The sequence below is a fragment of the Syngnathus acus genome, chromosome 12 (genome assembly GCF_901709675.1).
Source record: "Syngnathus acus chromosome 12, fSynAcu1.2, whole genome shotgun sequence".
Lineage (NCBI taxonomy): Eukaryota > Metazoa > Chordata > Actinopteri > Syngnathiformes > Syngnathidae > Syngnathus > Syngnathus acus.
In genome coordinates this window covers 2321981-2347257 of record NC_051097.1, presented here as the reverse complement: position 1 = coordinate 2347257, position 25277 = coordinate 2321981, and the positions used below count along the sequence as shown (strand labels likewise).

General features: G+C 43.1%; 1 protein-coding gene, 1 long non-coding RNA gene and 5 other non-coding genes across 7 annotated transcripts; 6 read left to right on the top strand and 1 right to left on the bottom strand.

Moving 5' to 3' along the window:
* Nucleotides 1–1889: 1889 nt before the first annotated feature.
* On the bottom strand, nucleotides 1890–25227 carry LOC119131445. The gene is made up of 4 exons (XR_005099657.1): nucleotides 25010–25227; nucleotides 20254–20258; nucleotides 8550–8552; nucleotides 1890–1902 (listed from the first exon to the last, which is right to left on the bottom strand). It is a non-coding gene; the product is annotated as an uncharacterized LOC119131445 (long non-coding RNA).
* Nucleotides 3128–10996, top strand: LOC119131403 (excitatory amino acid transporter 1-like). Its single transcript, XM_037265841.1, has 10 exons — nucleotides 3128–3265; nucleotides 4592–4734; nucleotides 4817–4954; nucleotides 6489–6693; nucleotides 6763–6805; nucleotides 8496–8776; nucleotides 8856–9089; nucleotides 9196–9390; nucleotides 9466–9600; nucleotides 10157–10996. The coding sequence occupies exons 2-10, from the start codon at nucleotides 4596–4598 to the stop codon at nucleotides 10365–10367; spliced, it is 1581 nt and encodes a 526-aa protein (XP_037121736.1). The 5' UTR covers nucleotides 3128–3265; nucleotides 4592–4595; the 3' UTR covers nucleotides 10368–10996.
* On the top strand, nucleotides 21724–21842 carry LOC119131956. The gene has a single exon (XR_005099753.1). It is a non-coding gene; the product is annotated as a 5S ribosomal RNA (ribosomal RNA).
* Nucleotides 22293–22411, top strand: LOC119131949. Its single transcript, XR_005099746.1, has one exon. It is a non-coding gene; the product is annotated as a 5S ribosomal RNA (ribosomal RNA).
* LOC119131958 lies at nucleotides 22889–23007 on the top strand. Its single transcript, XR_005099755.1, has one exon. It is a non-coding gene; the product is annotated as a 5S ribosomal RNA (ribosomal RNA).
* On the top strand, nucleotides 23957–24075 carry LOC119131948. The gene has a single exon (XR_005099745.1). It is a non-coding gene; the product is annotated as a 5S ribosomal RNA (ribosomal RNA).
* LOC119131947 lies at nucleotides 24542–24660 on the top strand. Its single transcript, XR_005099744.1, has one exon. It is a non-coding gene; the product is annotated as a 5S ribosomal RNA (ribosomal RNA).
* Nucleotides 25228–25277: the final 50 nt, after the last annotated feature.

The following is a 25277-nucleotide window of genomic DNA, read 5'->3' as shown; positions in this document are numbered from 1 at the left end:
TAAAGTTGTTGAACTTGTGGTGCATTCAAGTAAAATAGGATAATTGGAAGTCCCAAATTACGGTTGGTCGTTACTGTTCAGCTTGTATTTTTGATTTTCAAATAATTCATCAAAACCTCTGTAGTTTACTAATAAAATCTATTTTGGATTAATTTGTTCAGCGTGTCACTTGTATTTTTACAGGTGGCAATGCCCATTGAAATGAAGAGTTTGTAAAATACGAGATATATTAAAGCTATCATGACCCCAGTACATAACGTATGAAAGTCACTCATGCCATAAGTGATCTATGCGGGTCTAATTTCTTGAATCCTTAAGAGGAGACATCGCATATTATTTATTCGTCATGGTTAAAAATAACCCTATCATCACCACCATGTCATATCCCTTCCAAACTATTTTGAATTCAATGTTTGTGGAGGTTTGTGGTGATTATGTATTGTATATATGTGTCTTTTAAGAATAATATGAAACAACAGGATTGTTGTATTCTTACTTTCAATAAAAGATGAATTTACTGACAAGTCATCAAGTTTATCTATATAGCCCTAAATCACAAGCAAGTCTTGACAATTTTTTTACATTCTCAAACATGCCCTGATCTTAAACTCCCAGGAGGGCAAGGAAAAACTAAAAAAAAAAACTACTGGAGAAAATGAGAAACCTTGAGAAGAGACCACAGATGGGAGGATCCCCCTTCCAGGATGACCAGGCTGCAATGGATGCAGAGAGGGCACATAGAACACATAATATAAAATAATCCAAAGAAAAAGTGGATGTCCAATTCAAAGTGAAGAGCTGCAGCAGGTTCCCTCAATTGTCCTGGCAGTGTCTTCGAGGGTGGTAATCCGCCGCAGTTCCCTCATCACGATTGGTTGACAAGAAATCCAGACAACCGTTATCAGTTTGGGTGTCACCTAACCCCCTCCCCAGCCGGGGAGGGGGGGCCAAAACACAAACTCCAGCCGAATTGGCCACCACAGGTTAATTAAAGGCCATGGCATAAAAATGTGTCTTTAATGGTGTTTTAAATTTTTCTACTGAGTTAGCAGTTCTGATATCAATCGGTAGGGCATCCCAAAGCTCTGGAGCCCAAATAGAAAATGCTCTTGACCCTAGACTTCTTTTTGGCCCTCGGGGTCACTAAAAGACTAGCATTTTGCAAGCGGAGGTTACAGGATGGAACGTAAGGAACAACTAGGTCGACGAGATACGAAGGCGCTAAGCGATGCAGTGATTTATAGGTTAATAGAAGTACTTCGAAGTCACATCTTAAATGGACCGGGAGCCAATGTAAGTTGGCTAATATTGGGGTAATGTGATCAAATTTTCTCGTCCGTGTGAGCAGTCTCGCTGCAGCATTTTGCATTAACTGTAGACTTTTAATACTGGACTTAGTTACAAGGACGCGCAACATGCAAGCTCACAAAATTTGGAGGCGAGGCCTCATTAAGCGGCAGCAATTCATTAGGTTTTAACTAAAAATGTTTATATTATAGTCTGTGATGAGGTCATTAACGAGTAGCGCTTTTGTGTGAAGTGATCTAAGCATAAAACCGAGTTTGAGTCTAATCGGTTGATCAGAGTCCGTATCTATCGGAGGATTTTTGAACGAAATACAAGTAAGATTGTGTTGTCTAGGCCCGGCCTTACCTTTAAAAAGTTTATTTGTGCGACGACCACAGAAATTTGATCGTTTATATTTGGCAGACACGTACTGTTATTAGGAGCAGGCACCGTGCCATCAGTGAGACCGGTCAGGGCGGAGTAATTGGACTTGTCTACTACCTCAGTAGAAAGTGTGTCAATGTATGCTGCAGCACTATTCAAACTGTGACGCTCTAGTCTACAAAAGGAGCTATGTGAATGATGGGAGTCCAGCCTCGCGCTAGTTAACTTTATCTTAACAGACCTGGCCTGCTGTAAAGTGGCCTGTCATGAACGGCTCAAACAGTAATCCATGTCACTAGAAAGAGTGATGGCGCCTTCACGGTTAGGATGAAGGCCGTTCTTCCTCAGCAGGTCAGGGCGGCCCCAGAAGGAGGACCAGTTATCTATAAACTGAAGTCCCTGATTCTTGTAGAAACCAGCCATCCACCGATTAAGCGAGAAGAATCTACTAAACCTCTCACCATTACCTGTCGCAGGCAAGGGGCCAGAGACAATTACTCGATGCCAACTCATCTTTCTGGCGAGATCACAAGTCCTCACTATGTTTTTCTTTGTGATCTCTGATTGTCTCATCCTAGAATCATTGGAGCCGACATGTATCACTATATCCAAGTAACTAGTGTAAAGAGTAAGTGCCCCACACATCAGGGAAATTAACATGTTCATATGTTTAGTATAGGTTGAGGGAGAAGGAAAAATATTTTGTCTTGTTATAGTTTTCCAGTTCTTTCTTTAATGCTCGCTATGCTAATAGGAATCATCAGGAGGCTGCCTTCTCAGTAACTATTTAATGTATGCCAGAAAGATCGAGACAGGAATTTGTGTGTGAGCTTTCAATCTCAACTGAAGGGAAAAGCCAGTGAAAGCAAGAGAAGGGTCACAGCAAGATAACAGCAAAGCTCAAACTACCCAGCTAAACATGTGTGCCAAAGAGGCTTATTCAAACAACAATTCTATTCTAACAATCTCAGCAAATAGACAAATTTCAATGTCTGCGCTAGGTTGAGACACCGATGCAAATCAGTGTAGTTTTGGCCTTTAGTATCTGTAAAATAGTTGTGTCTTCAAATAACTGAAAACAACTGGGCTTTTACCTGCATTCACTCACCCTAAAATAGGCACAGTAATCCTTTAGGGGAGGACACGTTAAAAAGCAGAAAAAAAAGACAAATTTCTTACTAAAATAGCTAAAAAATGATAAACATACCTCCCATTATATATGGTACTTTGAAAAACTAACCTGAATTTAGGGGTATTCTTCTCTAATTATTCTTTACTTCATTAATCAGGGACTATTTTTCCATACGGATGATGAGTTGACGTAACTGTGAGTTTGCCTAAAAATGTGTCACCATTATAAGCAACCAATAGGAGGATCATTTTCTAATTTGTCCTCGTTGGTCACCCGCCCTCTCTTTTGCTGTCTCTCTCCTCTCAGTTATACTATTAGTAGGAAAGCACCATCTCTCCTCATATTCTGTGTTCTGCAGTTCATCACTCTGTCCTGAATCCCTAAAAGAACGCAAACTGCTTCTCTCATCACACCTGCAAGGTAACCATCAGCAGAGAAGAAATAAGCAGCAAATTTTCAGAGGTATGTGACTCAAATGATGAGCTTGCATGTTATGGATTTATGAATTGCATCAGGTGCTTAAGAATCGCAAGTATTGTAGTCACTACAGCACTACAACACTCCAATGTAGTGTGTCTCTGTGAATATTTGTGTACATAATGTGTTATGTACATATATATATATACGTATATATATATATATATATATACTATATATATATATATATATATATGTATATATAAATGGAGAGAGAGAGATAGATAGATAGATAGATAGATAGATAGATAGATAGATAGATAGATAGATAGATAGATAGATAGATAGATAGATAGATAGATAGATAGATAGATAGATAGATAGATAGATAGATAGATAGATAGATAGATAGATAGATAGATAGATAGATAGTAGGTCGGTCGGTCGGTCGGTCGGTGGATGGGTGGGGGGTTAGGTAGTTAGGTAGGTAGGTAGGTAGTTAGGTAGGTAGTCATCATGTTATTGTAGCACAGTTGGGCATATGGCCAGGAAGCTTCATAGGCATAGTTTCTGGGTAATGTACTCCAGTTTCTTTCTACATTGCAAAAATGTTAGTTAAATTCCTGAATCCAAATTGTCCATGGTTGTGAATCGGAGTGTGAGTCCAATTAGTTTTCTTGGGACTAAGCGCCTATTAGTCCATGATGTATCCCGGTTCTCGCCATAGTCCACTCCCCAACTCACTCGTGACCCTGAACATCCAAAGAATCTTTCATACTCACATTAACCATTAACCTAACATGTACGTTTTTAGAATGTGGGTGTAAGCCAGAGGATCCAGAGAAAAACCCACAATTGCAAAGAAGGAAAATGAAAACTGCTAAACTGTAAACAGTGCCTGTAATCGCTCACACAACTTTCCGTAAGGCAGGCATTATGCATTGTGGTGCACACAATTGCATTTTAATCAGCATGATGTCATGACCTTTGGCCAATCAAAATTATTTTAAGTTGCCACAGAAGTGAATCGTTGAATGCCAGCACTTAGCAGTTAGTGTGTCTCCTGTTTGTTGGTACGTATATGTCAGCAGGGGTACCGCCATTGAGCCGCTGTGGTCACATCGATGCTGCAAACTTGAAATATTTTCTCAGGCTCTTTTTAGTCATTTGCCTATCGAATCTTCATCACTTCCCACCTCTCACTCACAGCAGCTATGCATGTCAGCTACCATCATCATTTTGTGAAAGTATACTGTACCTTGGAAAATCTACTAGAATGTGCCAATCAAATCAAAATTATTTAAAAAATAAATAATCAATTAATGCACTATCCACATCCAAATGCCAACATAACCGACTGTTTAACTGCAGCAGGATGCAGCGTTTCAGAGAAGGCATTCACATACGTACCATGAAGGCCAAGAGGAAAGTGGAAGAGATCTCCAAAGAGGACATCCAAACTTTCCTAAAAAAGAACGCCTTTGTTCTGTTTACGGTTGGTGCAGTTATTGTAGGTATGTGTGCCTTGTACAAAGCTAGCACAATGAAGCATTTAACCAACAGGCTAACCGTCCTACATCTTCATTGTCTTTATAGGAATTATTTTGGGATTTGCTTTGCGTCCTTACAAGATGTCCTATCGAGAGGTGAAGTACTTTTCATTCCCTGGAGAACTACTGATGAGAATGCTGCAGATGCTTGTTTTACCCTTACTGGTCTCCAGTTTAATAACAGGTACAAAAATAACAGTCTTGGACATAAATCTGTTCATGAAAACCAAATACCGTTTTTTTCCATGTATAATGCGCCCCCATGTATAATACGCACCCTAAAAATGGCATGTTGATGCTGGAAAAAAGCCTGTACCCATGTATAATACGCACCCAAATTTTGACTCCTACTTAAGTCCGTAAACGTAAAATTATTTCAGAAAAAAGATCATCTTTGGGAACAACCGAATGTTATTCTGCCGGTCAGTATCACTGCGCATGCGCTAGCAAACTCAATAGCGAAGAAATGTTTCGGATTTGTGTAGGGTACATTGTGACAGCAAACGAGCAGGTGATCGAGCAAGCGTCTGATACGAGAGCATTGTGTTCGTATGGAGCGTGTTTGAAGTGAACAGCAGAGAAGAAAGCGCATCTGTAATGGCGGCCTCCGTATGATATCCGGATAAAAAAAATTAAAAAAAATTGTACCCATGTATAATTGTACCCCAGATTTTAGGACAATAAATTAGTTAAATGTTGCGCATTATACATGGAAAAAAACGGAAAATTGTTTACTGTGACGATAAACGACTGTGTGCCCAGGTGTGTCACCAACAACATTGTAAAGTTTACAAACAACACAATAGTGGTGGGCCTCATTGGGGATGTTTAATGACCTGAAGTACAAAGAGGAGGTGGAGCAGCTGGTGGACTCGGAAGCCCGATTCGGAATGTGGAAAAAGCTAAAGAAGATAATTGTCAATTTGAGAGTGAACCAGCCCAGATAGTTTTGTGGTCTGGGGGCTGCAGGAAAATTGTGAGAGTCGTAAGGACAGTGGAAAAGATGATTGGGACTTCTTCTCTTTCCATCTCGAACATGGCACAGAAACAGTTCTCACTTTACCTCCTTGGAAATGGCGCAATATTTGATCACACATTCACAGCATCCAAAGCCGAGAATTTTAGCATTGACTCCTCACACCTTTCAGTCTTGTCTGTTCTCCTTGCTGGTGTCTGGAAAGAGGTTCCACAGCGTTTGGTGGAGGACTAGCAGGCTCCAAAATAGCTTTGTCCTTCAGGCCATCACAGCTAAATTGCAAATAAGGACGTTACAACCCTCACTGAGTTGCACCACTGTTATATTTTGCACATTATGCTTTAGGCTACCTGACTGCGGTTCTCTACATTTTTGAAATATTTTTAAATAACGGCTGCATTCATCCAGGCCAGTAGAGTGCAGTGCAGTGAGCAACGTTTCAGGCTTCCTGCAGTCATACTTACCTCTAATTCTTTTGCCACAGGTTTCATTTTAAAGTGGGGCCGAGGTTAGAGGTTACAACGAGCGTATTATTGTTCAACAGCAGATTCCTGAAGTTAGGTTAGGTTTACGAATAAATAGATGTACCTGGAAGGTTTAATTAAATCTGTGACAGCTTGAGCCTCTGTTTCTGTGAAACGTTTGGTGACTATATTCTCCTAGTGTTTGTAAGGGTTATGTGGAGCTTCCATTCTCCATATCTCTAAATCCTGTGTTGTTTCTCCACCCTTGTGTGCATTAGGAATGGCAGCATTGGACAGCAAAGCCTCGGGCAAGATGGGCATGAGAGCTGTGGTTTACTACATGACCACTACCTTTATTGCAGTCTTCATTGGCATCCTCATTGTCCTGATCATCCACCCAGGAAAAGGATCTAAAGAGGAATTTGGAAAGCAACAGCTGATAGAGCAAGTCAGTCCTGCAGATGCCTTTTTGGATCTGATCAGGTAGCTTGCGCTTTAAGTATGTCAGCATTCTTACTCTGTTCAACCATCTCTGACTGACTGCATTTTCAGAAATATGTTTCCGCCAAATTTGGTCCAAGCCTGCACACAACAGGTGAGCCATCAAATTACTAATCTCTCCCATTTAAGGAAGCAGTATTCATTCAGTATGCTTTAGTGTATTTAAATCGTTTATAGCTGACAATGTTTTGCATTTGACAAGAAATCAGCTTCCAAACATTCACACTCACTAGTTGTACTAAGTTCATTTTGTTTTTACTTGTTAATCATTTCACTGGTTCTTTTATCTCAAACAAAATATTTTAGGTTGCATTACCTGACATGTTTCGGCTTGTACTTCCGCCTAAAATATTTTGTTTGAGATAAAAGAACCAGTGAAGTGATTCACACTCACTGTTGTGTACCCACCACAAGTAGCGCACAATTGAACACAAATACAAAAGCATCCATCCATCCATTTTCTATACCGCTTGTCCCCATGGGGGTCACGGGCGTGCTGGAGCCTATCCCAGCAGTCATCGGGCAGGAGGCTGGGGACACCCTGAACCGGTTGCCAGCCGATCGCAGGGCACACAGAGACGAACAACCATTCGCATTCGCGCTCACACCTAGGGTCAATTTGGAGTGCTCAATTGGCCTACCAAGCATGTTTTTGGGATGTGGGAGAAAACCCACGCGGGGAGAACATGCAAACTCCACACAGGGAGGGTCAGAGGTGGAATTGAATCAGCACCCTCCTAACTGTGAGGCGGGCATGCTAACCAGTGCGCCGCTGAGCCGCCAACACAAAAGCAATGATGTGAAATATGTATCAACATCATTGTCTGGAGATTATATCCCGTGTGAAGATTCCAGATTCAGAATTTTTAGATTGGCATGATGTCATTCTTAGGTTGCAGTGCAGTAATAAAATGTGACAGCAAATACTAAAGAAATTATGAATCGAGGAAATGCTAAAGTAATACAATAAATACAGTAAGTTAAAGTATTTGCCACTTTATGTAGTATGTATGTATGTATGAATGTGTCTATGTGCGAATGTGCACGTGTGCGTATGTGGTTATGTGGGTTTGTATGTATGTATGTATGTATGTATGTATGTGTTATTTATTTTGAGGCCATATCGTATATCACATATTTCACACAGTTTCAGATCAGCAAGCCAATGTAACATCTCACAACCCAAGTAAGTATAATGTTCCAAATCTTATCTCCCGGAACCTAATAAATGGTTGTTCCACCCTTGGCAATAATAAATGAAAACAGGCATTTACGATAACTGGTGATCAGTCTTTTGCATTGCTGTAGAGAAAATTTGGCCCACTTGTCTTTACATAATTGTTTCAACTCATACTGGATTAGCCTATTTTAATTAAAAAAAAAAGATGCCCGTTTATACCACAGTATCTCAATTGCATTTAGTTACAGACTTTGACTTGATAACCATCGCCAAACCATCCAATCCGACCCACGACTAGATTCCATAATTATTAGAAACAAGGAGAAAATATCTGTCTAAAGAAAAGCCTCACTCATTTAAGGCTAAGAATGCCTTTAATTTTGTAATGAATTTCTAAACAATGAACATCTGATAACACTGTTGTGTCTAAATGTGATTTTTATTCAAGCGTTTGGCCATCAAGGTCTGGTAAAATTTTGGCCTTCTGACAAATATTGTTGGTGACCCCAGGGTTAAGGGATTGATTTGATCATGACAATGTAATGTGTGCAAATTTGGGGACTGTGGGGATCTAACAAAACCCCTTCATCATTTCTTTGTCCAGTTCAAAACCAAATATGGAAAACGAGTCATTCATGTGACCATGACTGTGAACGACACTCTCTTTAATACAACCAATGGAACCCAGGAAGTTATGGAGATCACCCGAGAGGAAGTGATACCAGTGCCTGGTCAGGTGAACGGTGTCAATGCACTAGGGTTGGTGGTCTTCTCTATGTGCTTTGGGCTGATCATTGGCAATATGAAGGAGCAAGGCCAACTCCTGAGGGATTTCTTTGACAGCCTCAACGAAGCAATCATGAAGCTGGTTGCTATCATCATGTGGTAGGACTTACCTTTTGACTTCCTGTTAAATTTGCATTTCACTCACATTTGTTTTAACCTTACCTCCTCCTTCTGTCAGGTATGCTCCTATTGGTATCCTGTTCCTCATTGCGGGGAAAATAGTGGAGATGGATGACCTTACACAAATGGGTGGCCAGTTGGGCATGTATACGATCACAGTGATCATTGGTCTAATGATCCATGCCATTCTTATTCTTCCCACCCTGTATTTTGTCATCACTCGGCAGAACCCTTTCATTTTTATTGCTGGGCTTTTGCAAGCTTTGATCACTGCGTTGGGCACTTCTTCCAGGTGCGGCCTGAATTTAACAGTTAGCATCAGATTTATTGTAACGATCTCTAATTTTCAGGCAAACTGTGGTGCAAACGTGTCTTATTTTTGTGTTGTTATCTCCCAGCTCAGCCACCCTTCCTGTCACGTTCAAATGTCTGGAGGAGAACAACAAAATAGACAAGCGAATTACTCGCTTTGTATTGCCTGTGGGTGCTACCATCAACATGGACGGCACCGCACTCTATGAGGCGCTGGCGGCCATTTTTATTGCCCAAGTCAACAACATGGAGATGAACTTTGGTCAGATCATTACCATTAGGTAAGAATGAACAAATAATGACTCGCGTAAAGAATAACAAACATATACATATTAAAGGTGTGCCCTTTAATCAAGTATTACAGCAACTGCAGCTAGTATTGGAGCTGCCGGGATCCCACAAGCAGGCCTGGTCACTATGGTAATTGTATTGACTTCTGTTGGACTTCCTACTGATGACATCACTCTGATCATTGCAGTTGATTGGTTCCTGTGAGTATCCCGTATAAGCATGTGACACAATGAAGCGCAAAGACAGGATTCACATCTTTGTCATTTTAAAGGCCAATAGTATCCCCATCTCATCACCTAGTGACACACTTTTCGATTCTCCCTGAAGTCCTGCTCTACATCTTTTCCTTTGTGTTGAATATTTTCTGGAGTGAGTTTTAACATAGAAACATAATTAGGTTTCCTAAATTAATAATTCCAATTAGAAGACCCTTCTCAGAAATTACTCAGTTAACTAGGGCAATGTGGAAAAATCCCTGTCTCCTCAACTAGGATGATCCAAATATGAAAATCTGTGCTTTTTATTGAGCACAGCAGAACAAAAAGGTGTAGAATATTATTGTTATGAAACAACATGGGGCAGTTTGTTTGTAAATTAGATTTAAAACTGGGTAACTGGGTAAGAATGAATAAACCACATTACCACAGTATCACCACCAAAATGAAGTAGTCACATTGTTTTATTTAGATTTTTAAAATGATATAATCAAGCTAAATAAGTGATATCTACAGTGACGTCCTCTTTTTTGTGTGATAGCGACCGCCTGCGTACCACCACCAATGTTTTGGGGGATTCAATCGGAGCAGGCATCATAGAGTTCCTCTCCCGGCATGAGCTTCGTAGCAAAGATGTGGAGATGGGAAACTCTGTGCTGGAGGAGAAAGAGAGGAAGAAACCTTACAAACTCATCTCACAGGATAGTGATTTGGAAAATGACAAACGTGGTCACAATGAATCAATCATGTAGTTCTTCCGATGTATGCGCTTCAGCTTTTGAATACATGCAACTGACGCTGTTTTGTTTTGAGCTGTTGCTCTCCTCTTTGAATTCACACTAACATTTGGGTTTTATCTTGTTTAACAAGTGATGAACTTAATACATTCCTCTTCCATCCAAATTAACAAAGACAGTTTGCTTTAATTACATAGTCCATAATTTTTTGTATTTACTTCATGAATGAATGCTCATTAATGTAATATCACATTATCTTCATACAAGGATTGTGTATGTGTGCAAGTGCTTTATGCGCAATTAGTTAATGGAAATGGAAGTGAAGTGTTGTATTTTTTAAAAATAAAGCCAAAAACACTCAAAAAAGCATGCTGCGGGCTAAAACAATGTCTAACCATAATGATTATCATAATTATCTTATTTTCACCAATTGTTATTATTGACTAAAAATATTGTTGGATATAATGTTACTAAAGCCTGTTTATTCGGCCGCTATTGCCTACTATGTATTACTATCGCATGTGTGGACATTTTTATCAATTGGACTCCTTTAAGTTACCATGACACAAATAAACATTATATGGGAGGCAAAAATAAACTAAACTATTAAAGTTTATCAGGAAAATAAAGTTGTTTGCATCGTATTCATTATCTGGCATGGTCCCTGTGTTATTAAGGCTTCTCTGCCAGGACAGTACAATTCCTTTCAGCTGCTCAGATAACTCACTGATGATTTGTGTATTTTGCGACAAGTTCAGCTCAAAAGCGCCCCATCAATGCAACTACTGCTTTCAGGAAGTCAGCAATTGTGACGTTCTCAAGCTCCAAGACTATTTTACTATTCCTACTGAAATTGTCTGATCCCTTTCCTTAGTATGTTGTTTTTGTCTTGCTGGACTACTGTGTGGTGAGTCGGGAAGTAGAGGGCACAAGGCATAAAATGATTAAGTTCTTTGGTTAAAAAAAGACATGTGCTTCTTTTAGTTCCTTCTCCAGTCTTGTTTTCCTGCTATCACAAATGAAAATTGCTTGTGGAGAGCTAATCTGTCCAGAAAATTGCTGGCCAGCTAGTTCAGTAAGAATCATCGATGAATTTCGAGTCTTTGGTTAGTCATCTTTTTTTAACATGGTACAAAAAAATAGCTTCGCAGCCAATTGTGTTTGGTTACCGAGCCGCATGCACAATCTTTGCGCTAATTAACACAATTACTTTGGTGGCTTGAGGATCTGTCGCCCCAGAAATGGTCATTTTAATTAATGCCGTGTTTGTGCGAAATGACGAAAAATCTGCCTCCTGCGCACGGTCCACTCAAAGTACATCCGGACGCCAGAAACTTTGACCGGGCGACGGGCACCGAAGGCCCTCGCCTGAATAGGCTCCAGAGCATCCGTGGACCCCCCCTGAGTGAGCCCCGTGGCCGTGGAGGCCGTCACCAGCCGTGCACAACGGCCGCTTCAATGCCGCACATTTGCTCCTGGTTGAAACTGCACAAAGTGCGAAGGCCCATTCATTTACAAACCGGATTCGGTTGAAGTTTGGAAATTATGTAAAATGTTAATAAAAACAAAATACAACGATTTGAAAATCCTTCTCAACCCATATTCAATTGAATACACTACAAAGACAACATATTTAATGTTCAAACTGATAAACTAAATTGTTTTTTGCCAATTAATAATTAACTTAGAATTTCTTGGCTGCAACACGTCCAGTAGAAGTTGGGAAAGGTGGCAAAAAATACTGAGAAAGCTGAGAAAAGCTTATCAAACATCTATTTGGAACATTCCACATGTGATCAGGCTAATTGGGAACAGGTGGGTACCATGATTGGGTATAAAAGGAGTCTCCCCAAACATGCTCAGTCATTCACAACCAAGGATGGGGCGAGGTTCACCACTTTGCGTGAGAAAACAGGCAAACAGTTTAAGAACAACATTTCTCAAAGCAAAATCGCAAGGAATTTAGGGATTTCAACATCTACGGTCCATAATATCAAAAGGTTCAGAGGATCTGGTGAAATCACTGCACGTAAGCGCCACGGCCGGAAACCAAGACTGAATGACCGTGACCTTCGATCCCTCAGACGGCACTGCCTTAAAAACCGACATGAGTGTGTAAAGCAGGGGTCTCAAACTCCAGTCCTCGGGGGCCGCATTCCTACATGTTTTCCAAGTTTCCCTCGTTAAACACACCTGATTCAAATGATCAGTTCATCCTCACGTTCTGCAGGAGCCTGATAATTGAATAAGGTGTGTTTAACGAGGAAAACTTGGAAAACATGTAGGAATGCGGCCCCCGAGGACTGGAGTTCGAGACCCCTGGTGTAAAGGATATCACCAAATGGGCTCAGGAAAATTTCAGAAAACCACTGTCAGAAAATACAGTTCGTCACTACATCAGTAAGTGCGGGTTAAAACTACCATGCAAAGCAAAAGCCGTTTATGAATAACATCCAGAAACGCCGCCGGATTCTCTGGGCCTGTGCTCATGTAAAATGGACTGATGCACAATGGAAAAGTGTTTTGTGGTCTGATGAGTCCACTTTTCAAATTGTTTTTGGAAACACTGGATGTCGTGTCCTCCGGACCAAAGAGGAAGCAGACCATCCGGTCTGTTACCATCGTCCGTGCATAGCCCCCCTCGCTGCAGCCGTTGAAAACCTCTCCTTAATTCCCTCCTCATTGAAAATGCACATAGTCCGACGGATGAAGCCGAAAAAAGCGAATGCGTGGAGGTGCACTCGGGCATCGCTGGTGAGCGTCAGGGGCACTGGAAGTCCCCCGGACCTCTATCTGTAGGTCTGGAAGTGTGTGGCGCTGCCTCAATGTGTCCGGCGCGCTGCGGTTCCCCGGTTGGACAAAAAGATGAAAAATCAGCCTCTCCAGCCTGCAGGTCAACTCAAATTTTGGAATATTTTCTATGTCAGCGGCCCTGTGACAATAATGCGTCCGGCGCGCTGTGGTTGTGCGATCGGACCAAAATTATGAAAAATCAGCCTCCTGCGCACGGCGGTCCACTCAAATTTTGGGAAGTACAACCGGGCGCCTGAAACTTTGACCGGGCGACGGGCACCGGAGGCCATCGCCTGGATAGGCTCCAGAGCATCTGAGGACCCCCCTGAGTGAGCCCTGTGGTCGTGGATGTCTGATATAGGTGCTTTAGACATTGAAACCTTTGTAGTTTGCGACGTTATATCGCCAGTGCCCAAACAGTAATCAATTCTTACAGCTTCCATTCGGTTGAAACCATGAAAATTCTCTTATTCCCGAGTTCTTTTCTCTAGATATATCCCTGAGATTATAATTCATCATAAATTTATTAATTATCGAATTATATTGGGATTTCCCAGTTCTCTCGGGCCACCTATCTAGCCATTTGCCCAGGGTGATGTTCCAGTCTTCCCCGCATATGACTTTATCAGTTGGATAACGACTTTTAAGTTCACCTTTGATAAACTGCTCATCATTTCCTTATTTTGAGAGTCATTGAGGTATTGTCAGGAACAAATGCACCACGTACCTTTATTGAACAGGGGAAAGGATGTCATCGTTTTAGCGATTGATTTGACCCACATGCAGAAAAATCAACTCAGACGTCCAGAATGAGTGAGGAGTGTTTATTGGAGGAGCTGCGGTGGAGGTAGAGCGGGACGATCGGAGCCAGGAGCACGGAGCGGGAGCAGCAATGGCGGAGCGTGTGGAGTCCAGCCAGAACGGGGTGGATCTTGGCGGTGATCGGTGGAAGGAATCTACGAGCAGGATACACAAGACTTGGTCAGAGGATTCAACGTGGCTGTGGCGGAGATTTTACTGCAGACCGGAGGATCAGGAGAACGTGGCGTCGATGAGCAAGAGGATATCAAGGCGCTAGAGCAGGGGTCGGGAACCTTTTTGACTAAGAGAGCCATGAAAGCAAAAAATTTGGAAATTTATTTCAGTGAGAGCCATATAATATATTTTAAAAGTGAATTCAACTAAATGTCAGTATAATAAGCCTCTGAATTTATTCTTTTAAATAATGTTGTTATAACATATTATAGTCACCTTGCCGGGTCCATACGCGGAGTTGCTGCTGGCTAGCTTGCACCCTGCTCAGAAGCTCTTGGCACGCTTTCTTTCTGCTGTCTCCCGCAGGGTATTTTGATGCAAAGGTAGCGTGGCGCGTGTCGAAGTGCCGCTTTACATTCGACCGTTTCAACGATGTAATTTTGTCATTGCAAATTAGACACACCGCAGAACCCGCTCTCTCCACAAAGGCGAATTCTTCGGTCCATTCGTCCTGAAATGTACGATACTCGTCGTCTTTTTTTCTTTTCGCCATCTTCTTCGTCGAAGGGTTAGCTTTGAGCTAATGACCGAGCAGACGCAGTCTCAGACTGATTCAAAAGGGGGCGTTTACCTGTTTTACCCAGCAACGGCAAACGTAGGCCAGTATCATCCAATTAAAATAATGGACAATTGCTCCTGCAGCCCTGAACAGGACATGCGCAGTGAAAAATCGATGGATGGATTAAAACAAGTGAGAATATTTTGTTTTATCTGCGAGCCATATGCAATCATCAAAAGAGCCACATCTGGCTCGCGAGCCATAGGTTCCCGACCCCTGCGCTAGAGGCACAACCGTGGTGATCACATCTGGTAGTGACACTCAGGCGATGAGCAGTTGACAGCATGCTCCTTAAGAGCCCTCCTTTAACAAGCCTGATGAGCCGCACCTGGGCCCTCTGCCAGTCTGCTCACGGTTGCTCCCTGTGGACAAAAGAAGTATGCCACCCCGGATCCTGACAAAGGGGAAGAGGAACACTGCACTGCCGGTCTGGCTGAGCAGAAGAGCGCAGCGCGTAGTCGGAGGCAGGCGGCGATCAGAACGGGGTCAAGGACAGGCGAGTAGTCAGGACAGGCAGCGAACAACATCTACTGCGAGGTCCATTTTCACTGCGTGCTCTGGAACAATCCTGTTCAGTATATGAACCACAGTCTCCTGGAGATTTTCATCCCCCGTTTCCTTAGTACCTCTCACTCGAAGGCAGAGCCTCATGCTATAGCGTTGTTGTTCAAACAGTTTGTTCTTCAATTCTTTGTTTTCGTTCAGCACACTAGTATTCTCATTCTTGAGCTCCACCACTCTCTTCTTTAGTCCATCTATTTTCTTCTGAGTTGACTTAAGTTGGCAATCATGGCGGCGTTCTGCCTATTTTGTTCTCTTATATCGTCTATTAATTAGCAACTCAAGCCCAGCCACACGTCTTCCCAACACAAGTATCGCTTCAAGAATGTCATTGCTGGTAGCTTGGCCATCCTCTTTCTCCTCAGAAGTCTTAGCTTTCTCCTCCTTCACCGACTTGGTGTTGCCGGCGTGAAGCCTGGTCCGCGTTTTGTCCGAGTTGTCCCTTCATTGAACAATAGTCATGTTCGTTGTCCTTCGTTATTCCTGGCGTCTTAGGTCTTGTAGAAGCCAGATGTTTCAATGTCGCCGGTTTAAGCAACTTCTGCGCGTCCATTGTTTTAATTTGGGTGAAGTAAAGTAAGGTCAAACAATAAAAAATTTGCGATTTTCTCGCGAGCTTTTCAAAAACGTGGTGACTACTCCCCCATCTTTCCACGCCTCAGACTTCGGCAATTACACCGAATTTGAAACCTATATTGTGTGGCGGCGTCATCCATAGCATTGTAGTTCACATTTCTAACCGCTAGAGGACAGACTATGTCCAGTGAATAAAGAGGCTGGCTCCCTGTGAACTCAAAGCAGCGGTCTTTATTTGTAAAACAGTGGTTCTTAACCTGGGTTTGATCGAACCCTAGGGTTCGGTGAGTCGGTCTCAGGGGTTCGGCAGAGCCTCCACTGTGGAGGTCCGAGTATACCTGATTTATCATGTAAATATGTGATGACGTATATCTGGTCTCGCAAAGGCAACAGCAGAAGTCACACCGATTTGCAAGTGTGTAAATTGTTGTGTGTTCGTGCATTGTGTTGGTTTTGTTCTTTGAACAAAGTGATGTTCATGCACTTCTCATTTTGTGGACCAGTAAAAAACATCGGTATCTTGAATTTGAAAAACATAATTTTATTCTTCACTAAAGAGGGGTTCGGTGATTGCGCATATGAAAGTAGTGGGGTTCGGTACTTCCAACAAAGTTAAGAACCACTGTTGTAAAAGAACCCAACACTGCGCTTCCATGTAGTGTTTTCCCCTTTTCATGACATTTACTTTGAAAAGGCAAAAAGTAGGTCGCTACAGCAAATTCGTGCTACAACGGAAATAGCTGTCAATAACTTTTCATTATAGCCATGCTTCCACGAAACGCCGAAAATCTTAGAGAAAAAGCTGTTTTCTGTTGGGAAATATGTTATATAGTATCATTAGATTCTATGGTTCTAATGGAAGATCTTTGCTGTATGGCAGTTTGACCTTGTGCCCAGGAATTTCCAACTGATATAGAATGTTAAGAGAACAATGGTGTTTTTCATGGTTCAGGATGCATATGGCTGAAGCCATGAGTCGCTTTAAAAAATGACATCCTGGTTTGAACAATAACATCGTTGAGAGGTCCATACTGCTCGCCTATAACATCCTTGTTTTTCTGAAATCATGATGAACGTACTGCTGTGAACAAGAGAAGCTATACATTTGTCTAAACTCCACCCATTGTATTTATTCAATAAAAAGGGGCCAGCCTGTGGCTGGAGGGCGGTTCGGGCCACACATCCTGTGTGTGTGTGTGTGTCTCGGGTGCCCTCCTGCAGGAGTCGTTGGCCTGATGAAGACAACTCTCGGTCTGACGAAATTCTTTGTGTAAAATGTTGACAAACCCAACATTTTCAGGGGCGATTGTATTTATAAATTGCAAAATTTTGAGAAGACCACGGCCTACAGCCATACTACCCTGAGCTGTTTACATTCCACCACACGCACGTGCGAGTGAAGCCACGCAGATGCTGGCTGACCAGGTGACAGACATGGAGAAACTTCTACCAAACTCACTAATTATTGTTCTGGGTGATTTTAACAGGGCGAACCTCGCACACAAACTCCCCAAATACAGCACATAACGTGTCCCACCAGAGGGGCACAGACACTGGACCACTGCTACACCGTAATAAAGGATGCATACCACACTGTGGCTCGTGCAGCTTTAGGACTCTCGGACTACTGTCTAGTTCAGGGGTCGGGAACCTTTTTGACTAAGAGAGCCATGAAAGCAAAAAATTTGGAAATTTATTTCAGTGAGAGCCATATAATATATTTTAAAAGTGAATTAAACTAAATGTCAGCATAATAAGCCTCTGAATTTATTCTTTTAAATAATGTTGTTATAACATATTATAGTCACCTTGCCGGGTCCATACGCGGAGTTGCTGCTGGCTAGCTTGCACCCTGCTCAGAAGCTCTGGGCACGCTTTCTTTCTGCTGTCTCCCGCAGGGTATTTTGATGCAAAGGTAGCGTGGCGCGTGTCGAAGTGCCGCTTTACATTCGACCGTTTCAACGATGTAATTTTGTCATTGCAAATTAGACACACCGCAGAACCCGCTCTCTCCACAAAGGCGAATTCTTCGGTCCATTCGTCCTGAAATGTACGATACTCGTCGTCTTTTTTTCTTTTCGCCATCTTCTTCGTCGAAGGGTTAGCTTTGAGCTAATGACCGAGCAGACGCAGTCTCAGACTGATTCAAAAGGGGGCGTTTACCTGTTTTACCCAGCAACGGCAAACGTAGGCCAGTATCATCCAATTAAAATAATGGACAATTGCTCCTGCAGCCCTGAACAGGACATGCGCAGTGAAAAATCGATGGATGGATTAAAACAAGTGAGAATATTTTGTTTTATCTGCGAGCCATATGCAATCATCAAAAGAGCCACATCTGGCTCGCGAGCCATAGGTTCCCGACCCCTGGTCTAGTTCATCTGATCCTGGCCTACAGGCAGAAATTAAAAACTTCTAAGCCTGTGGTGAGGACTGTGAGGAAGTGGACAGTGGAGTCAAAGCAGGACCTCCAAGCCTGCTTTGACTGCACCGATTGGGGAGTTTTTGAAGCTGCAACTTCAGACCTGCATGAACTCACTGACACTGTCACATCATACATCAGATTTTGTGAGGATCTGTGTGTGCAGACTAAGACCTTCTGCACGTACAACAACGACAAACCTTGGTTTACACCGAACCTCAGGAGGCTGCGCAAAGTCAAGGAGGAGGCCTACAGGAGTGGCGACCGGGACCTGTTCAAGCAGACCAGAAACACACTGAACCGAGAGGTCAGGAAAGCCAAGAGGTGTTACGGGGAGAGCCTGGAGAGACACCTCTCTGCCAATCCTGATCCCTCAACAGTGTGGAAAGGTCTGCAGAGCATCACGGGCTTCAAGAAACCAACCCCCCGTCCTGTGGAGAACCCAAGGCTTGCAAACCAGCTAAACAGGTTTTACTGCAGGTTTGATCTGTCCAGCCACACAACAAGACCTCCTGCAGCACAATCAACATACTCACCTCCCCCCACAACCGCTCTGTCCACACCTCCATCACCGTTATCACCTTCTCTCTCTCTTACAGAAGCCGCGCACGTACTCCAGATCCGCGAGGAGGAAGTGTGCCAGATGTTCCGGTGACAAAAGGTCAGGAAGGTACCGGGCCCATACGGCGTGTCCCCTTCCTGCTTGAAAGTCAGTGCTGAACAACTGGCACCCACCTTTGCACGGATCTTCAACCGTTCCCTGGAGCTGTGTGAGGTGCCCTCGTGCTTCAAGAGCTCCACCATTGTATCGGTGGCCAAGAGGCCCGCCATCACAGGTTTGAATGACTATAGACCTGTCGTCCTGACATCTGTGGTCATGAAATCTTTCGAGAGGTTAATGTTGAACCACCTGAAGGACGTCACAGGCCCCCTGCTTGAACCCCTGGAGTTTGCCTACCGGGCAAACAAGTCGGTGGACGATGCGGTCAACATGGGACTGCACTACATCCTGCACCACCTGGACACCCCAGGAACATACGCCAGGATCCTGTTTGTTGACTTCAGCTCGGCGTTCAACACCATCGCTCCTGACATCCTCCAACAGAAGCTCATCCAGCTCGCGGTGCCTGCCTCCACCTGTCAGTGGATCACCAGCTTCCTGACCAACAGGAGACAGCGTGTGAGGCTGGGGACCATCAGATCCGATACCCGGACCACCAATACTGGTGCCCCTCAGGGGTGCGTCCTCTCCCCACTGCTCTTCTCTCTCCACTAACGATTGCTCCTCAGGCGACTCTTTTGTGAAGCTCCTGAAGTATGCAGACGACACCACTCTCATCGGACTGATCCAGGACGGTGACGAGACTGCTTACAGACAGGAGGTGGAGCGGCTGGTCCACTGGTGCAGCCAAAACCACCTGGAGCTGAACCTGCTCAAGACCAAAGAGATGACAGTGGACTTCAGGCGAGACCCTTCACCACTTTCACCCCTCACTAGCCGCAGTAATACTATTCTCTCCACAGACACCTTCAAGTTCCTGGGAACCACAATCTCTCGGGACCTGAAATGGACCAGCCATATAGACTCTGTCCGGAAGAAGGCCCAGCAGAGGCTGTACTTTTTGAGACAGCTCAGGAAATTCAACCTGCCACGGGAGCTGCTGAAGACCTTCTATACTGCCATCATCCAGTCTATCCTCTGCACCTCCATCACTGTCTGGTTTGGATCGGCCTCCAAACAAGACAAGCACAGACTGCAACGGACAATCAGGACTGCAGAAAAGATCATTGGAATCAACCTCCCATCTATCCAGGACTTGTACCTGTCCAGGACCAGGAAACGTGCAAGTAACATCTCTACAGACCCTTCTCACCCAGGTTGCAGTCTGTTCGGACTACTCCCCTCCGGACGGCGTTACAGAGCTCTGTACGCCAAAACCAGCAGACACAGAGACAGCTTCTTCCCCCAGGCTGTCGCTCTGATGAACTCACACCACTCTTAGAGTCTGGGAATACCAGGTGCTGTAAGCTTTTTTTTTTTTTTGCACTTCAATCGTTAAAGCAAATTTTACAACACCCATCACGTATGGCATTCGGAAACTACGAGCATAGTTTTAACTCCAACATTGAAACTATAACCCGAGCTGCATCGTTTTGCTGATGGCTTTGTAGTCCGGTTGATATGCGGTGAGGTTGAGCTTCATGCAGGCGTTGAGGCTCTCATCAGTCATAATGACCCGATGGTTAACGGTTCTTGCTGACAGAGGCATGTCTTGTATCCATTTGAGTATCTTTTCTTTATCCGTAAAGTCGTCAAAAAGTTCATTAGCCACATCAAGCATAAATGTTCAATACTCGCCATCAGTGAATGGCTTTCCGTTCTTCACAATTACTAATGCGCCAGCAAAACTAGTTGAATTAAAGTCACCTTGTCTGGTCCATACATGGAGTTGCTGTTGACTAGCTTGGACCTTTCTCTGGAGCTCTTGCTTTCTGCTGTCCCCAACTGGGTATTTGGTTGCAAATGTAGCATGCTGTGTCTCAAAGTGGCGCTTGATATTGGAGCATTTCATCGATGCAATTTTGTCATTGCATATGAGGCACGTAGCAGAGCCTCCTCTCTCCACAAATGCGAATTCTTCGGTCCACTCACTCTGAAAAGTTCGGTAATCGTCATCTTTTTTTCTCTTCGCTATCTTTCTTGCTTGCCTGGCACACACCAGCTAGCTAGCTAGCTGAAATTTTAAATAAAGCGGATGGAATTCTACCTCTCACGGCCCCGTAGGCACCTTATTGTCCAATAAAAATCGCGCTTTTTTTGTCCGACGTCACCCTTCTGTACACCAAAGGGCAGCTGGGATTGGCTGATATGACGCAATCGTGGATTTCAGCGGTAGAAAACAGATGGGATGGATTGCAAACGTGATCATATTTTGAAAGCTAATTCAACATTTTGATTTCAGTAGGTCTATTTTTTACTTTGATAATATAACAAAATTATTTATGACTTCAATTGTGAAAACAAATGCCAAATTTATCCGCGAGTCATATCTGGCTCGCGTGCCATATGTTCCCGACCGCTGCTACATTGTGGCGTCATCCATAGCATTGTAGTTCACGTCTTTTACCGCTAGAGAGCAGACTATGTACAGTGAATAAAGAGGCTGAATCCCTGTGAACTCAAAGCAGCAGTCTTCATTTGTAAAAAAAACAACAACAACACATTGCGCTTACATGTAGGGTTTTTCCACTTTTCATGACATTTACTTTGATACAGCAAAATGCAGGTCGCAATGGCAAATTCGTGCTACCACATAAAAAGCTGTCAATAACTTTTCATGATAGCCATGTTTCCATGAAACGCCATGTCTTGGTTTTCAGGGGCGAGAGCATCTATAAAATGCATTATTTTGTAATCAACCACGGCTTACGGCCATACTACCCTGAGAAAGCCCGATCTCGTCCGGTCTCGGAAGCTATGCAGGGTTGGGCCTGGTTAGTACTTGGATGGGAGACCGCCTGGGAATACCAGGTGCTGTAAGCTTTTTTTTTTTCTTCTTCCACTTCAATCGTTAAAGCAAATTTTGACAACACCCATTACGTATGGCATTCGGAAACTGCAAGCCGAGTTTTAACTCCGACATTGAAACTATAACCCGAGTTTCAAACCTATATTGTGTGGTGTCATTGTAGTTCACGTCTTTTACCGCTAGAGAGCAGACTGTACAGTGAATAAAGAGGCTGGCTCCCTGTGAACTCAAAGCAGCAGTCTTTATCCGTAAAAAAAAAAACACATTGCGCTTCCATGTAGGGTTTTTCCACTTTTCATGACATTTACTTTGATACAGCAAAATGCAGGTCGCAATGGCAAATTTGTGCTACCACATAAAAAGCTGTCAATAACTTTTCATGATAGCCATGTTTCCATGAAACGCCGTCTTGGTTTTCAGGGGCGATTGTATCTATAAAATGCATGATTTTGTAATCAACCATGGCTTACGGCCATACTACCCTGAGAACGCCCGATCTCGTCCGATCTCGGAAGCTAAGCAGGGTCGGGCCTGGTTAGTACTTGGATGGGAGACCGCCTGGGAATACCAGGTGCTGTAAGCTTTTTTTTTTTTTTTTTTTTTCCCACTTCAATTGTTAAAGCAAATTTTGACAACACCCATTACGTATGGCATTCGGAAACTGCAAGCCGAGTTTTAACTCCGACATTGAAACTATAACCCGAGTTTCAAATCTATATTGTGTGGCGTCATCCATAGCATTGTAGTTCACGTCTTTTACCGCTAGAGAGCAGACTATGTACAGTGAATAAAGAGGCTGGCTCCCTGTGAACTCAAAGCAGCAGACTTTATCCGTAAAAAAAAAAAAAAAAAAAACACATTGCGCTTCCATGTAGGGTTTTTCCACTTTTCGTGACATTTACTTTGATACAGCAAAATGCAGGTCGCAATGTCAAATTTGTGCTACCACATAAAAAGCTGTCAATAACTTTTCATGATAGCCATGTTTCCATGAAACGCCAAGTCTTGGTTTTCAGGGGCGATTGTATCTATAAAATGCATGATTCTGTAATCAACCATGGCTTACAGCCATACTACCCTGAGAACGCCCGATCTCGTCCGATCTTGGAAGCTAAGCAGGGTCAGGCCTGGTTAGTACTTGGATATGAGACCGCCTGGGAATACCAGGTGCTGTAAGCTTTTTTTTTTTTTTTTTTTTCCCCACTTCAATTGTTAAAGCAAATTTTGACAACACCCATTACGTATGGCATTCGGAAACTGCAAGCCGAGTTTAAACTCCGACATTGAAACTATAACCCGAGTTTCAAACCTATATTGTGTGGCGTCATCCATAGCATTGTAGTTCACGTCTTTTACCGCTAGAGAGCAGACTATGTACAGTGAATAAAGAGGCTGGCTCCCTGTGAACACAAAGCAGCTGTTGGGAAAAATATACTTTTTATCATTGGATTCTATGTATCTACTTATGTGTGCAAGATTTTCCGCAGTATGTGACAGTTTGGCCTCGTGATAATGACTTGGGAGTATCTGGCTGGCTAAGGAACATGTCTGGAGTCATGAGTCGCACTATACAATAAGCCCCATAGTTAGCTATCCATGAACAGATCATGAGGTTGTCATGGGATGGCTGAAGCAGACAAACGTCTTATTTAAGTAGAAGTCATGAGATGTAATTGTGGAATGTCCTTCCTGTCTAAAGAAGCTATGCATTTATGTACACTTGCCCCATTGTTTGTTCCTCAATAAAAGGCACGACCAAACTGAGGGAAGGCGCGGATCTCCGCCACATTTGCTGTGTCTGGGTCGCCCTTCTGCAGAAGTCGCTTGCCATCGAAGACATATCCCGCCTCTGTGAGATTCTGTTCAGATAAATGTTGTGAACCCAACAGCAGCAGTCTTTATTTGTAAAAGAAACCAAAACAACACATTGCGCTTCCAGGTAGGGTTTTTCCACTTTTCATGACATTTACTTTGATACAGCAAAATGCAGGTCGCAATGGCAAATTTGTGCTACCACATAAAAAGCTGTCAATAACTTTTCATGATGGCCATGTTTCCATGAAACGCCAAGTCTTGGTTTTCAGGGGCGATTGTATCTATAAAAAGCATGATTTTGTGTTCAACCATGGCTTACGGCCATACTACCCTGAGAACGCCCGATCTCGTCCGATCTCGGAAGCTAAGCAGGGTCGGGCCTGGTTAGTACTTGGATGGGAGACCGCCTGGGAATACCAGGTGCTGTAAGCTTTTTTTTTTTTTTCCACTTCAATTGTTAAAGCAAATTTTGACAACACCCATTACGTATGGCATTCGGAAACTGCAAGCCGAGTTTTAACTCCGACATTGAAACTATAACCCGAGTTTCGAATCTATATTGTGTGGCGTCATCCATAGCATTGTAGTTCACGTCTTTTACCGCTAGAGAGCAGACTATGTACAGTGAATAAACTGGCTGGCTCCCTGTGAACTCAAAGCAGCAGACTTTATCCGTAAAAAAAAAAAAAAAACCACATTGCGCTTCCATGTAGGGTTTTTCCACTTTTCGTGACATTTACTTTGATACAGCAAAATGCAGGTCGCAATGGCAAATTTGTGCTACCACATAAAAAGCTGTCAATAACTTTTCATGATAGCCATGTTTCCATGAAACGCCAAGTCTTGGTTTTCAGGGGCGATTGTATCTATAAAAAGCATAATTTTGTATTCAACCATGGCTTACGGCCATACTACCCTGAGAACGCCCGATCTCGTCCGATCTCGGAAGCTAAGCAGGGTCGGGCCTGGTTAGTACTTGGATGGGAGACCGCCTGGGAATACCAGGTGCTGTAAGCTTTTTTTTTTTTGTCACTTCAATTGTTAAAGCAAATTTTGACAACACTCATTACGTATGGCATTCGGAAACTGCAAGCCGAGTTTTAACTCCGACATTGAAACTATAACCCGAGTTTCAAATCTATATTGTGTGGCGTCATCCATAGCATTGTAGTTCACGTCTTTTACCGCTAGAGAGCAGACTATGTACAGTGAATAAAGAGGCTGGCTCCCTGTGAACTCAAAGCAGCAGACTTTATCCGTAAAAAAAAAAAAAAACACATTGCGCTTCCATGTAGGGTTTTTGCACTTTTCATGACATTTACTTTGATACAGCAAAATGCAGGTCGCAATGGCAAATTTGTGCTACTGTAGTGGGTTGACATAATTCACCCGGAACCTAAGTTCACGTTACATAGTTCCGGTGGGACCGTTTACACGTGTGGGAATTTCCTGTTTAGTGCGTGTTAGGATCTCGAGGGGAAAATAGTCTCCCCGTTGTTGAATGAGAATAATTATAAATGTCATTAGACCAACTGCCGTTGGCACCGTCGTTTGTCACTCCGCCTCCGACTCCAGTCCTTGCACACCACACTACCACATAAAAAGCTGTCAATAACTTTTCATGATAGCCATGT